This window comes from Echiichthys vipera (assembly GCF_963691815.1).
Source record: "Echiichthys vipera genome assembly, chromosome: 1".
In the NCBI taxonomy this organism is placed as follows: domain Eukaryota; kingdom Metazoa; phylum Chordata; class Actinopteri; order Perciformes; family Trachinidae; genus Echiichthys; species Echiichthys vipera.
In genome coordinates, this window is record NC_139826.1 from 14,048,065 (window position 1) to 14,062,911 (window position 14,847).

General features: G+C 42.7%; 1 protein-coding gene across 5 annotated transcripts in view; it reads right to left on the reverse strand.

Annotated features, from left to right (window-relative positions):
* chd9 (chromodomain helicase DNA binding protein 9) overlaps window positions 1–14,847 on the reverse strand; it is a 70,997-nt gene that overhangs the window by 5,946 nt on the left and 50,204 nt on the right. For 3 of the 5 annotated variants that reach the window (XM_083912815.1, XM_083912814.1, XM_083912818.1), the window contains 19 exons: window positions 14,287–14,542; window positions 13,364–13,574; window positions 10,934–11,129; window positions 10,424–10,606; window positions 9,276–9,458; window positions 8,989–9,099; window positions 8,604–8,803; window positions 8,165–8,364; window positions 7,887–8,046; window positions 5,083–5,172; window positions 4,239–4,342; window positions 3,783–3,900; window positions 3,616–3,673; window positions 3,388–3,436; window positions 2,958–3,204; window positions 2,622–2,827; window positions 1,268–2,140; window positions 801–970; window positions 351–581 (listed from right to left, as the gene is read on the reverse strand). In XM_083912815.1, coding sequence (XP_083768941.1) covers window positions 351–581; window positions 801–970; window positions 1,268–2,140; window positions 2,622–2,827; window positions 2,958–3,204; window positions 3,388–3,436; window positions 3,616–3,673; window positions 3,783–3,900; window positions 4,239–4,342; window positions 5,083–5,172; window positions 7,887–8,046; window positions 8,165–8,364; window positions 8,604–8,803; window positions 8,989–9,099; window positions 9,276–9,458; window positions 10,424–10,606; window positions 10,934–11,129; window positions 13,364–13,574; window positions 14,287–14,542 — 3,846 coding nt within the window. The remainder of the gene's footprint in view (window positions 1–350; window positions 582–800; window positions 971–1,267; window positions 2,141–2,621; window positions 2,828–2,957; window positions 3,205–3,387; window positions 3,437–3,615; window positions 3,674–3,782; window positions 3,901–4,238; window positions 4,343–5,082; window positions 5,173–7,886; window positions 8,047–8,164; window positions 8,365–8,603; window positions 8,804–8,988; window positions 9,100–9,275; window positions 9,459–10,423; window positions 10,607–10,933; window positions 11,130–13,363; window positions 13,575–14,286; window positions 14,543–14,847) is intronic. The other 2 variants (XM_083912817.1, XM_083912816.1) reach the window with 1 other exon arrangement.

Sequence of the window (14,847 nt, forward strand, 5' to 3'; positions counted from 1 at the left end):
CAAGGTCTCCGTTTCAATCAGATTATAAGCAAGACCCCTTCAGTCTAGAGAGGCTTCAAACTGAACCTTATTATATTCTCATGACTGAGTGATTTGTGCTCATGTAATCACAGCCTACGAGCCCAATTCAAATTGAGTGTGTGGGAAAAGAGAGGAAGGCTGCTATTAAATTAATCTCTCCTCCTGCCAGGCAGTCAAAACCACTAATCATACCCAAAGGAAAGGAGAAGAAAAACCAGAGAAACATGCTGAACACGGCAGCTAGCACCGGTCATGGCAGCGGAAGTGGTAGGGTCCTACGATTAGGGCGAAGCGGAGGGAGGAGGGGAAAAAGGGAGAAATAAACATACATCGTTGAGTTTTACTGAGAATTCCTTGTTTTCTGCAACATGCTTGGTCACCTTTGACCCCTGTGGTGAGGCCGAGGGGTCCTCGCACAGGCTGTTGGCGTTGTCCAGCAGCTTGGTGGTGTAGAAGGAGGCCACTGCACCTCCAGGCTCGTACACCCGACGTGTTCCCGGCCACTTGCCCTTTAGCACTGCCTGGCAGATGCTGTCGAGGCGGTTGATGATTACGCGATCCTAAATAAACAGCAAAGACAATCAGCACACTCAAACTCTTTTATCAGTTTGACTTCCTTTCTTCCCACAGCTATTCTGCAAGTTTCAATGTTAATTTGTTTTTTTGACTTTCATCAATAAAACTAATAAGAGAGAAATACTTAATTTGATGTTTTATAAGTCATGCAGTGTTATGTATCGGTAACAGTGATTGGATTGCTAACATGTACAGTAGTTCACCTTTGGCCAGTAGGATGCAGCAAGCATGTACCCTCCTCCCTGGAAAGGATGTGAGGAATTGTTGGCGATGCCGTTCTCGGATGCATGGGTGTCTTGGGTTTCATCCTGCATAGTGCTCAGAGATGCAACGCTGTCCTCATCAAAGCCCTTTACAATTGTAGCTGCAGGCACTGAGAATGTCACAGGACACAGAGACAGACATTATAGACACTCACTAAACCTTTTAAGTGTGCACAATTCTTGGACATATTTGTATAACTATTTTTAATGAACACTGCCCTCTAGAGCCACTGGGCCAAAGAGCATCACAACCGAAGAAAAAAACTAATTGAGATAGTTTATTTAATTTAGACAATCAAGCTGGTTAGGAAATCAGTGAAATATGTAATTGCTCCAAACAAAATATTAAATATTTCAGTTGTAACCTACACATAACAGTAGAAAGAGTTCAGGTTTGAGGTACTCACCTTTCTTCTTCCCTTCCTCTCCCTCACTTTCACTGTCATCAGAGGAAGATGAGGAGGACGATGATGATGAAGAGCCAGAGGAGCAAGACGATGAGGAGGAGGAGGAGCTTGACCCGGAATGTGATGAGGAAGAAGAGGATGATGAAGAGGTGGAAGAGGAGCGCGATGAAGAGCTTGAGGACGAGCCATCTGAGTCGGACTCGGAGCCACGCCTAGCCTCCCTGCGGCTCCTCTTGCTGGCCTTCTTAGGTTTCCTCTCAGAGGAGTTGGGTGTGAGGGGTTTTGTTCGTGCCGCCACCATCTGTTTCTCTTTATCCCTCGCATCAAACACCGGCTTTTCCTCCAGACCTGTGGGAGTAGCTGGTGCTCGAGAAGGGCTCCAACTCTCCCCTTGCTTCTCACGGCCCTCCTCCTCCTCTGAGGCTGGTTCCACTTTGGGTACAATCCCACTGAGCTCTGCGTCTCTCTGAGCTGGTGGGGGCATTGGAGAGCCTGTCAACACTGAGCTGGTGGCCTGGCACTGAGGGTGTAGAAGCGGGGTGGATGTGCGCGATTGCTGCTGTGCAGTTTTTGTTTGGCTGTAGTTGCGTTGGGCAGCCATGAAGCTGAGCTCAGGATCTCTCAGAATGTGGTAATCTGTGCGGCTGACGCCATGCTTAGCAGCTCCAATTAGCAGGTCACGGTCATGGTTACCGGCCTCCCACCAGACAGGCAAGTCAGAGCTCATCTGGCACAGCGGCAGGCGCTCATAGAGTAACTGATGGCGAAGCACTTGTTCCCTCACCTGGCGAAGCAACTCTACTCTGTACAGTGTACGGGACGCTCGCTCCTCTGTGATGGGCTGGATGGTCAGAGACGGGTCCACCGCAGAGTCTGGAACAAAATTGAAGAGGTTGGTGTGAGTGTATGAGAGGAAATATAGGCCACTCTACAGGTACAACCCAAGGACTTGTTGGTGCCTGGGGTTTTAACATCACATTGTTTGCTTTTCTACAAATGATTAACCTTATCTGTCCCTCTACCTCAGCACTGCTTAGCCAGCTTGTTTATTAAGGTGCTACAGAACTCAATCTAGAATAAAACAATATACTGCCAGGAATGAGTTTAGGACACACTGCAGTAACCTGAAGTGATTTTACTGATCATCTTGAGAAAAGTGTTTAAGCTATTTTTCACGCACCACCATACTCTAACTTGTCATTCAAACATTCAAATATCAAAATATCTGTTGCTTAAAAAAAAGTCAAGATTTTCTGAGTGTTCAGACTTCTTCACTTAAGGTGTGTGTAAATAAAGATTGACTGACTGATTATCTGTGTGTGTACATGTGGGAATAAGCAAGGTGACTTCTGACCTCCTTCTTTGGGTGGTAGACGGCACACCCTTCGGCACATGGCGGTAAAAGCACACAGGTATTTCTGCAGGCTCTCATCAGTCTTCTTGTGAAGCCGAGCCATGGCCCTGAACTTGGTCCAGTCGAACCGACCAAGGTTTGGGTCGAAAACAACACCAAAGGTGGAGACCACACGATAGAAGTCAGCCTCTTCTCGCCTGGTCCATCTGAGGAGAGTGAAAAATTGACCATGTAGTAACAATTTTCATACACAATATTCTTCAATATACTTTGTCACTTATCAAAACTTCCAGGATGCATTTTATTGCTCAGCATCGACCCAGTCTGTTTTCTGACCTTTGTTGTCGTTCAATCTTAGCAACCATTTTGGGGTTGAGGGTGTCGTTGAGTGTGGGGGGTAGCGGACAGAGCGGAGCAGACAGTATCATGGCTGATGGAGACGGAGTCTGAGTCTGGTGGATCTGGAGGATCTGTCGGCTCTTGGTGTAGCGCTGAGATGCTGTGATCAGTCGCCTTAACCTGGCTGTCAGCACTGAGGGTGAGGGCCAGTAGGAAGTTTGACCTTCTGTCACTGGAAGTGCATCTGGATCAGAGTAATATACAGTAAAAAGAACATGAAATAGTAGGAAGCATGTGGTTCATGTTTCATTTTCATCATAACTTTAAATTTCAAAACTTTTCCAGTATTCTCCTGTCTATAGGAAGACTATGTTTAATCATTGTGGTAATGATAATCCACTGTGGATTACAAGCATTTAATGCTCACCTCCGGCATTGTCAGTGACAACCAAGTCTCCAGGAGAAGAGGCGTCATCCTGCATGAGAAGTCAGTGTGTTTATTACAGGAAAAAACACACTCGATCAATATAAGGTTACCAGACTGTGACAGATTTTACAATTATTCACAAATGAGCTCAAATACATAGAGGGGACCCGTCAGATTAATATGCTTTATCAGAGGACCAACATGCACCTTTGGTTCACTTTGCCTTACCTCCATATCGTCCTTCAGCAGGGCTGGAGCAGGTTTGTACTCTGGGTCATCCACATCCCTAATCACAGACAAAGTTCAGTTAACAACCTAGCTGACACATGCATATATTTTTTTTCTTTCCGAAACTTAAACCGTGAAAACAAAAGGCCACATAATGTTGTACCGACCCATCCATGAAATCGTTGCCTCTCTGTTCGGCAGCGATGGCCTTCTCATCTGGTCGTCCCACCCGTTCTAGGAAGCACAGGGTAGGGTCTGCACGGAGAGTGTTGTACTTCTCATAACCTGGGAGTCACAGGAGAATAAGCAAATACAAAAGTTAGCAAAGGATAATGTGTGGAAACTCTGAGATAGGGACCAGGCATTATACACAAAATGGATGATTTCCCACAATCACATGGTATCATAAGCCAAAATGATCAGTTAAAATAATGTTTTAATTTATTATTTTTTTAAATTAGTCTTCAAAAACCTTGAAATACTGGGATTGTTTTATAGTAACCTGTTTCGTGTCAGGTACTGACGTGAAAATATGCTTTGAGAGTACATTATAGACTAGCTGAGTTTAATTTCAACATCCCTCGTTTGGATTGACTTATTAAATAAAATAATCTGTTTCTTACCATGCTTATAGACACCCAGCAGCAGACACTTGTCAGAGATGGCATCCCACCACAAGGCTGGCAGCTCTGAATGGTCAGGGTCTGGCACCCAGATCTTTATCTCACTAAAGAGGAAGTGGAAGAGGAAGGGGGGGGGGGGGGGGGGGGGGGGGATCTTTATTGATTCAATTCATTTACTGACTTTTAATGTTAATGCAAACACTTCTAACTGTTAAGGAGGCCCAAAATAAAGCTCCCTATGAAGAGCTTTTATTATGAAACAACAAAATGAAAATTGTGAAACAATAAAACCCTCCTTTAACGAGTAAATCGCCACAGAAAGTTAACAGAAGTTTTGATCAAAAATGTTCAACAGTGCTGGCTGTATAATAGATATCAGAAGAAATCAAGCATGCCCATCTATCACCAGTAGGTGGAGCTCTACAACCTTCTTATTCATTTGGCTGATCAGTTACTTCCTCCTTCAACAGGTTGATACCATATGCTAATGACCACACTTGCCACTCAAGGAGAAAAATCTATGAGGCAGCTGTTCCACCTTGACATGGAAACTCTGTTGTTGCCAACAGACAACTCTGCCTGGGTGTATAGTGTTGTATTAAAGCTGCTAAATCCGTCTGACCTTCCTCTGATATCATGGGTCCATCTATTCCATTATCTGGGCAGGCAAGGAATTCTACAACCACACTAGGAGTGTTAAGGTACCATCTACTGTATTAAAGTTGTTGCAAATAGTGATTGTGTTTCAGGAGTATCAAGCAGTCAAAGTTATAGAAAAAAAATCTAAATGAAAAAAAAACATAGGGCATGAAATGTTATGTAAGGTAAAGTAACGTCTGCTCACCTGGAATCCACGCCGTCTAGCACCCTCTGAGCCTGGCTTCCTATCACCTCTTGTTTCAGGTAGTAGAGCATTCTGACCCTGAGCAGCACCCTGCACAGAGAAACCCACTGGTCACAACAAAGCCCTGACCACTCACAAACGCTGAGCGAGCAGAACCAACACACATACATGCAGCGACCTTGAACACAATGCAAATGAGTGAGATGTGAGAAATTCAACTGCAATCCTAAAATTGTACAATCTAGTCCCCGTCCTATCATTTCACAAAAGCAGTATACACTAACAAATGTATGTTTTATACGTTTGCCAGTACGGTCGGATTTTGCTTAAGAATTTTTTTACACAGCTTTAAAACATTAGCTGTACAGACCTTCCAAAGAACTGGCGTACACTGAACAATTAGATTGGCGAGTTATAGTTTCACTGAAGTAGACGTTAATGTATATATCACAAAGAGTTATGGGCGGCTCAACAGCCAGGCTCCGAAGACTGAATGAACAGACAGCAGTCTCTCTCCAGTCGTCATGTGATCGTGCTCTGGCAGTAGATGAAGGCTGGGAAGTCGAGGCTGACAAGGTAGCGAGAGGCTGACTCACAGGAGAGACATTAGCTCTGTGATGCATGATCACACATCACAGCCAGCAGGCTTTGAGCGAAGATACGGTGAAGTGGTGGGAACTGTGGTGCGCTGGTGTGCCAGGCTTAATTTCTGGCATGCCTTGAGATTTTGCTTAATGTAGATTAGAAGCATTCTGTGTAATCATTTTTGTCTGAGCACAAAATGATTTTAAATTCCATCGTGTAATGCTGGCTGTTGGAAAAATGCGTCACAGAGGTTTTAAGGATTTCTGGCACAAGAGCAAAATTCTCTGTGGGGAATTGCCATTACTGTGGAATTATTAAATGTCCTACAATTACTATTTACAGAATGGGTACATCTCCGAGGATACAGTATTCTCCAGTGGCCAAATAAGCAGTGACATTTAGGAATCAGCCAAATTGACACATCCAGCTCTTAATTTTTAACACCTGTTGCCAGACTACTGATATCTTAACACTGAAAAGTTCCATAAATAAGAATAAGAACGACAAAACGCTTTTTACTTCCTTGTATTTGCACCCACAAATCGCTCTCACATCATGTACACCTGTGGCCTCTTCTCCTGCCATGTCTTCTCTACACTGCTGCTCTTTCAAGAGCACTGAAAGAGTTGTGGATTGCTGCTCTGAAATACAGCATGCATTCAATCTTTTTTACACTGTAATTCAGCCTTCCCCGATTTGCTAACAGGACAAGAAAAACTGTAAGGCTCCCGGGTCTGTCAGTCTGTCGGAGTGATGGATGTCTGTGTTGACCGGTCTCGACTTGTAGCTCTGGTAAATCTAAATCTTGAACTTCCTCCCTTTTTTTCCTCCACCCTTCGTCCTCCTGTGTGACTGGACCCACCCAGGCAGCTGCTGCTTCCTCTGCCTGTCAGCACAGCCCTTCATCACTCTAAGCCCTTCATCAGTCTGTGTGTGTGTGTGTGTGTGTGTGTGTGTGTGTGTGTGTGTGTGTGTGTGTGTGTGTGTGTGTGTGAGATATGGTTTACTCAGAGAGGCTGCAGAGGATCTTAGCACAGTCATACACAGTTTTTCAGAAGCAAATAAGCCAAGTATGCATGGCATGAGTGGCATGAAAAGAATCCCTCATGATCTGCTCACAGAAAACAATTCAACAAAAACCAGTGTAACAGGAAGACACTGTCGCAGATTAAATTCTGATTCAAAACACACAAGCAAACACCCATGGATTTCTCAAAAATTGTGTCCTCTGTGTCAAAGCAGTAAATGATTCACATCTTTACTAAAGTATGCAGTAAGAAGCACACGCAAACTGCCTGAGGAACAAGAATCAATGGTGATCTGATTTTCTGATGAGTTGGTCTTTCACACTTTATCAAGACTTTTGGAAACTGCCAGAAATAATTTCCCACTACTGCTTATAGTTTTCGAATCCTGTGTAGAAGCCCTACATTAACAGTCCTGTTAAGGAGGCCAGTGAACCCCCCCACCCCACCCCCACCAGTCACATTCCAGGTCCTCGGAGTGAAAACGCAGAAGTCAGCAAACCCTGCTGACTGTGTCCCCATTTGCCTGGCGTGTCGCATATCAGACAATCCCTGGATTCAGCACAACTGGACCGAGAAACAATGGAGAACTTTCTATGGAAGCCGCAGCGGTGTGCGGCCAAAGCCCACAAGCCCCTCTTTTAAAAAGAAGAGGCCATCTATTTGGCTTTACATCTCAGCCGCCCATGTTTTGATAGCATCCATCTTTGCCCCTCTGTCTGTAAATAAGAGAGATCTATGACGGCAATTAGCTGGGATAAAGCCTCATTAAGAATCATATTAGTAAGCTTGTATCAATGTGATGCATGTCCATTAATTAATCATTCGACTGTCTGCTCCAATAGATGCTTTAGTGTCTCCTAAATACTGTGGCTTGGAGGTGCCACAGTTAAAAAATGTAGTTTAAATTGTATTTTGTCAAACACTAAGGCTTTATTGTGTTAAAAATAAACTGATAGAAGAGAATAAGTTAGATATTACAACTGCCTCTTTCATATAAAATATAACACTATTTTAGAGTCAATAATATTTTGTGGTTACTACTACTGAATACGTATATACAGCTGATTTCTGTAAGCGGCGTAGGAATACAATCTAATTTAGTGTTTTACTTGATGTAAACTGAACTGGCTTAAAGTGTCAGCTTGTAAAATGTTGCATGAACAACATTAAGTGGAATAGGGAAACACCTACTTGTTGCAGTGGTGTTTGAGGTGTTTCTTGTAGCCATCATCCTGAAGCATGTGCTCTGGGTTGTGCTTCCTAAGCCACTCGGCTTTGTGGATGTCAAAAGAGCTGGACTGGGTCTTCATCTTCTTACCCTTTCTGCCCCGAGGGACTGGAGCAGACAAACCTGGTGCAACAAGAGGAGGTTCAGTCATAGTTGCAGTGTAGGAAATTACATCTCTACATGTGCCAGGATCTGTTGTTATAAAGCCAGTTAACTATAGGCTGGAAGACCCGAGACTCACCCAGGTGATTCTGCAGCTCCTTGGTGCGTCCGTCCTCAGTAGGGGCAATCAGGTCCCACATGAAGCTTTTGATTTTGTCATCTCCACGGTAATGGACCAGGCAGTAAGACAGTAGGGCCCTGCAGATGGACTCCACATCTCTCTCTGTCAGCTGCTTCTTAAACCTCCCATGGTTAAGAATATCCTTCCAACGGCCCCAGCTGGAAAGCAAAAGCCAAAAGGGGTGGACTCAGATTAAAAGTACCACTTGTCAAGATGTTACATGGAGGACACTTTTATTGTGAAACTTGTACATGATAACGACCCTGTTCATTTGTATGTAACTGGCATTAGTGGCATTGTTAGGACAGATATGTAAATGTATGTGTCCAGTTCAGTATTATCTATGGACAAGATCAACACAGCTTCTATGGTTTAGTGACTATTTTAATCATCTCACCCATAAACAAGGAGGTTCTTCTCTACTCTGAAACACTCTGTGCGTCCATAGCTGTTGAGGCGGTCGTGGTTTCGTCGGAGCTTAGGTTTGGTGTCGTCACTGTCGCTGTTGCCCTCTGAAAGCTCTGCCAACTCATCCTTGGTGGCACTGAATGGCCTCGTCTGCTTTCTGACACGAGGAGTGTCGATCACCAAGCTATTCTGTAGCGAGGGGATGGAGGGCGGACAAAATGTCAGCAACTGGATTTCTAGGTCTATAACACAAAGAAAGGCTGCAACCCTACTGGATTGTCCAGCTATTACATCTTTGTAAAATGCAACACATTTTTGTGAGAAAGGTCATAATTATGCCCTCTATATTGTATTATTTGTGGTGAAGTACATACTCTGCCGTTGGCCATCTCCATATCAATATCAGCCTTTTTGGCCCATTTGTCCCAGAAATTGGGGTCATCCAGAGAGATGTCTGTGCGATTTCCAGATGCCACAAAACTGGCCTGAAAGAAGACAATAGAATCATATCAAATCCCAGTCATATTTGCCATTACCTGTCTGATGTACAAAAACACCCGTTGACCTGTCATATGTTAAATGTGGCCACCTATAACTTGTTGAGGACTGGGTAAAGACAGTTGATACATTTAGAGCAGTCTGACTTATCCATTTCATTCACCTTAGCAAAGGTGGATCCTCGTCCCTCAGACTCGATGGTGATGGTCTTTGTCCTGCGCTGGAGGATCTGATCGATGTCTTCCTCACAGAATTTGGCCCCTTCATCCTCCTCTTCCATGATGGCCCCGTATGCACCTTTGCGTAGCAGATCCTCAATCTCCTTCTTAGACAGCTGCTGCACTGCCTGAGAAGTTCATGAAACGAAATGGACATTTAGAAGAGATATACAACTAATACCAACAAATTATTAAGGCCAAACAAAATATAGAAAGGTGCAAAATGGAAAATATTACATGCAAAACATTAAAATGTTCTAAAATCCAGTTAAAAACACAACACACAGTCAATCATTTTGGATTATTAAAGCCATAACATCAGTCAGACCAGATGTGAAGACCTGCTAATAGCTCAACCTCCTTAAACTTCTGATAATTCTCAGAGGACACCAACTGCAGCAAAACATCCACCTACACACTTCACACACTGTTGACACACTCCCTCACAATGAGATTAGACTCTAACAGGCTCGGTTACACTTCAAGTTGAGTGAGCTCCAAGTTCTAGGGTTTGTGAAGAGTTCTTTTTTGTTGCTTGCCGTCTTGTTGTCTGCCATCTGTTATAGTGTTCCTCTGATGTCATTCAGGACACATTGGATATCAGAAAATGTTGACTTTCACTATTGCTGAAGAGACATTTGGAAGAAATCTTTTGTCACACTATGACAACAAGAGAGTCAAAGGGAGTGAGTGCGAGAAATGTGTGTGTAATTGTGTTGACTGTTAAATGAGTACTTAAGGTCCAATTTTAATTTAAAAAATAGAATAGAAAAAAAGAGTTTAGTGGGTAAGTCGAGGTAATTTTTCTGTCACAACAAAAAAACTATATAAACAATGCCGTATGATTAGCACAGTGCCACATTGACTCTTTCCTGTGTTTTGCTCATTTGTGTAATAATTTGATGATGAGATAGTTGAACTGAAAAATGTCATTTCTAGTCGAGGTCAGCTTGTGAACTGGATGGTTTTCATCACCATCACTGTCTGAAAACAAAGACCTTTCTCAGAAAATTAACTCAACTGTAATTTATATGACTAAATGATTTAATTTCCCATTTCTATTCCAGCCCATTTGGACAATTCTCAAACTCACCCCACCCCCAGCGCCTCCTCCCAGGCTGTTATCTCGACCACTCATGCTCTGCAGCACAGCTTTGTCCAGGCCCAGCTTGAGGCTAGCGCGATCAAACATTTCTCGCTCGTACGAGTTCCTGGTGATCAGACGGTACACCTTCACTGCCTTGTTCTGACCGATCCGATGGCAGCGAGCCTGTGCCTGTGGGGGGGGGGGACAGAGACAAATGCAAAATAAGCTTTTGTGTTGATATGTTTAGTTTGACTCAAATGCCAACTGATCTTAAATGATGGTAATGTGAATGATTTAGGTAAATTAGCACTTGTTCTTGATTGGACACAGTGTAAAGCCCTTTTTATTTGGTGGTGAGTCTTGTTGGCGGGTGTTTACATGAGCAGATGTCAGACAAGAGATAACAATGCGAATAATGAATACAAACATTCTCTAATACCTTCACATTGATGGCACACATCTACAACAGTGTTTTGCATCTACGGCTGTGTGAGTCGGTATGTGGTTGTGTCGTACCTGCAGGTCGTTCTGCGGGTTCCAGTCTGAGTCAAATATGATGCAGGTGTCTGCTGCCGTGAGGTTGATTCCCAGGCCACCGGCTCTTGTGCACAGGAGGAAAACGAAGCGCTCTGAGTCAGGCTTACTGAAGCGGTCGATAGCTGCCTGTCGCATGTTCCCACGAACACGCCCATCTATTCGCTCATATAAGTACCTGCAACACACAAAAATGACCCATGATGCATGTACAGTATATGGCAATGACTCATTATTCTCATTATACTCATGGCCAATTAAAAAATTAAACATTATCATTTTGACTTTGTGTTTTCCTGAAGAATTTACTTTAATGAATTGAGCTTTCAATAACAGATTAGAACTCAGCTATCGCACTGATGCACTGGGTCTTTAAATGTATCCAAAACCCTACTTTCATTTTGCTTCCTGTCTACACCTGGGAAACTGTATTCTAGATAGATACAACTATTTCTACAAGGAGTGGTTATGCTCTTTCATCTTGTGTCCATTCTCATCCTCTCCCACAATCCAACCTCATGCTCTCCACAGGGTAATCTACTTCCAGTCAGAGAAGCCTCATGGAAGCTACCGCTTGTCGAATGTAGGGGAGCCCTGAGGGGGTCTATAACCTGCTGCTGAACCCTGTCTGAGGTCTGTGCTGCGCAGTTTAGGGTTTTCTCCAACTGCTGGAGAAGCAAGAAGAGGGAGAGAGATAAGCCTCTTTTACACTACCTTTTTGTTAAGGGGCAGTTTCGCCTTTATTACACCCTGCCTTTTTTTTTGAAAGGTATGAAGACAGAATGGTGGGAAGGATCTACCTCTGCTGCCGGCGCAGAGGTAGTCACAGATCCTTCCGTCACAGAGCCAACGTCTGTGAGAATGGGAAAACCAGCGGCAGCACCACACATTAGTGATGTGCGAGTCGACTCACCGACAAAGCAGCGTTCAGAGTAGGCTAAGTTACTTATAACTTGCAGAAACATTACGTGCAAAAGGGCATCGTCTCTTCCCCTCTCTCTACCTTTCTAAAACATGTGCGTGTACCACTGCAGTCCATCTGTCCTTCTCTCTACTGACAATTGTGCTACTGTAATGTATAAAGTTGGCAGTTTGTGGGTCTGGTTGAGTTCTAATGATTAATTAAGGGTGCGGAACGGCTAACACACACTAGACGCCTCTTTTGAGAGAGACAGACACAAAGAGACAGCAGGAGAGACAGACAGAGAAACTTGAGAGCAACAGAAAGATGTAGAGAAAAAAAGTCAGGAAAGCAAACAGTAAAGACTCCCAAGAGAGTTGAGAATAAAATTAAATCACACAGATAAGAACCAGAAAACTCTTAACTATGATGATCAAATTCCTAAATGCCATTAAATTCTAACTCTTATGGCTAGTTGTGAACCCTTCCCCATAATTGTCTTGCTAAGTGCTCCTGACCACTCATCCCATTTGAGCTTTTTATGGGACTTTTGGGCATTACCTAACACAATGCTGACACACACAGAACCAGACACACAGGTGAGCGCTTTGTTTCTCAAAGCAGTTTTGTACTTTGACAGAGCCCTATGTTGTAAATGAGATTTTTTATGGCCATGATATAAGTACAAATCATTGCCCATCATCTTTCTCAGCTGGCCCTGTGCTCTGCAGGTGGGGAAACCCCTTCTCATTCACTGTAATCACAGGCCTACAAATCATACATTTTGCACAGACACCAGAAACATATTTTCCTTAATAAATACCTAGAATTCTGTGACCTGTGAATCTTATGACTTAAAACATTTTGGAGGCCAATATGGTTGTTTACTACCCTTTGTGGAACTGCGAAATTACAGTCTAAAAATAAATTAAAATGGCATATGTATCAACTCTTCAAATAACTGACAGGATTTATTTTTAAAATTTTTGCAACATGGAGTCATTTTGTGAGAACTGTTTGGATATATGATCATTTTCCAGTTTCCTCCCACAGTTCAATGATATGCCGGTTAACAGTGTACACTTCCTGTTGTGCATGCTATGATATGTTATAGCAGGATAAATGGATGCAGAGATGGACGGGTGCTGTTATGAATCAGTTGATGTGATGAAACACCAGGCTCCATACTACTAATCATTAAAAATGCTGCTGCTAACCGGCATGAAGCCATTTAGTGAACAGTGTAAGTACATACTTTACCATTCAAAATTCCATTGGTTTTCCAGAACAGAATTAATTCCTGCATTTAATGTGTGTGGTGTTTCATGATACATGCTGACTGAAGAGCTTATTATAGAAGCTTTTTTGCTTTACTGCAATGCATTAAGTTTTTTTTGGAAATTATGTATTCAAAAGATTAATATTATTAAAATCACACTTGCAGACTTGTGTAGGGAATTCTTAAGTCTGAGCTATAACATGACAAATCCTTCATCATCTGTCACCATTACCTTCTCTGAATGAGGTAGTCTTCCAAGATGTCCAGGCAGCGCACCATTTGAGAGAAGATGAGCACCCTGTGCCCTCCGGCCTTCATCTTGGGCAGTAGTTTGTCAATAAGGACCAGCTTCCCGGCAGATTGCACCATAGCCTGTAGGTGAAAGTCCATGGCAGTGGGGCTATACACCTCCCTGAAGTCCTCTAGGATCTTCTCTTCTGCCCCTAACATTGCAAAGACATAGATACATCATGCTTCATGCTTTTTCTACAAGATTTGATTTGCCCAAATGTCCAATAAGGTTATATACATTTGAACTTCTTTGTATACAGTTTTTCCAGTGTTGTAATTACATCCATACATGTGAAATGTTTATGGTTACATTCATTATAGTGACTTTTAGTCTAGTAAAAATTACATTGGTTTTATTTATCTTACTTATTAGGTTTGAACCTGTGTCGTCAGCTGTGGATTTTTGTCTGCTCAAGTTGTTTTTGTCTTTGTGATGTTTTTGTGTATCTTTTATTTCACTGATCAGGAGTAGTGCACCTTATTTCATTGTACTCTACAATGCTATAGTATCGTTTCAGGAGATACTTAATAAGTGGTCCAGAAGTGACACTGTGGTTTAGTTAAAAAGGGAACAAAAAAAGAATGCTCGACAGATTATGTGCATATGCAATGACTTCAAAATCTGTTGAGACTCTCATTGCTTTCTTGAGGCAGAACAGCAGAGTCTGATGTAACAACCTCAAATTATAGTGAGTGCCTTACTCTTTAAATAAAGCCAACAGCACTTTCTGAAGACTAAACAGAAAACTGTGGAATTACCTACTACTTTGCCTGCCAATATCACAACTATACATTTCAACTATATTAATATTATTATATACTGTATATTAACCCACATTTAACCTTAAAAATGTACCATCCTACCTTTGATGAGGTAGGGGTGGTTGCAGCACTTTCTCAGTTCCATCATGGTGTTGACCAGGTTGGGCATATTCGCCTGGCCAGCTCCTTTAGCCAGGAAAGAGAAGTTCTTCTCTAGGATGGCACGGTAGTATTTCTTTTGAATGTTGGTGAGCTCAACCTCAATGATGGTTTCCTCTTTAGGAGCTAACTTTTTCTCCACGTCTTCCTTCAACCGGCGCAGCATCATGGGCTTCAGGATACCCTGAAGCTTCTGTACCTGTGGACACAAAGGTGAGAAGAGTTATAGTTATGACATTCAGTCACTGCTGGGGGATATTGTGTAGTACACAGATACTATATAGGGAAAAAACAACAGACATCCGCACAACTTTGTGTAATACCACACATTAGGGCTCGGATGAATGAAAAGTACTGAGTATTTCCTCATTTTATTAAAAGCTTAGTGCAAAATGAACATAATGAGCATCATCCAAATGGCATACAGTAAATATTGACGTAATGCAGTTCAGCAACTGGTTTTTCAACATTGTGATAGAAACTATATGGAAAAATATACAGGAT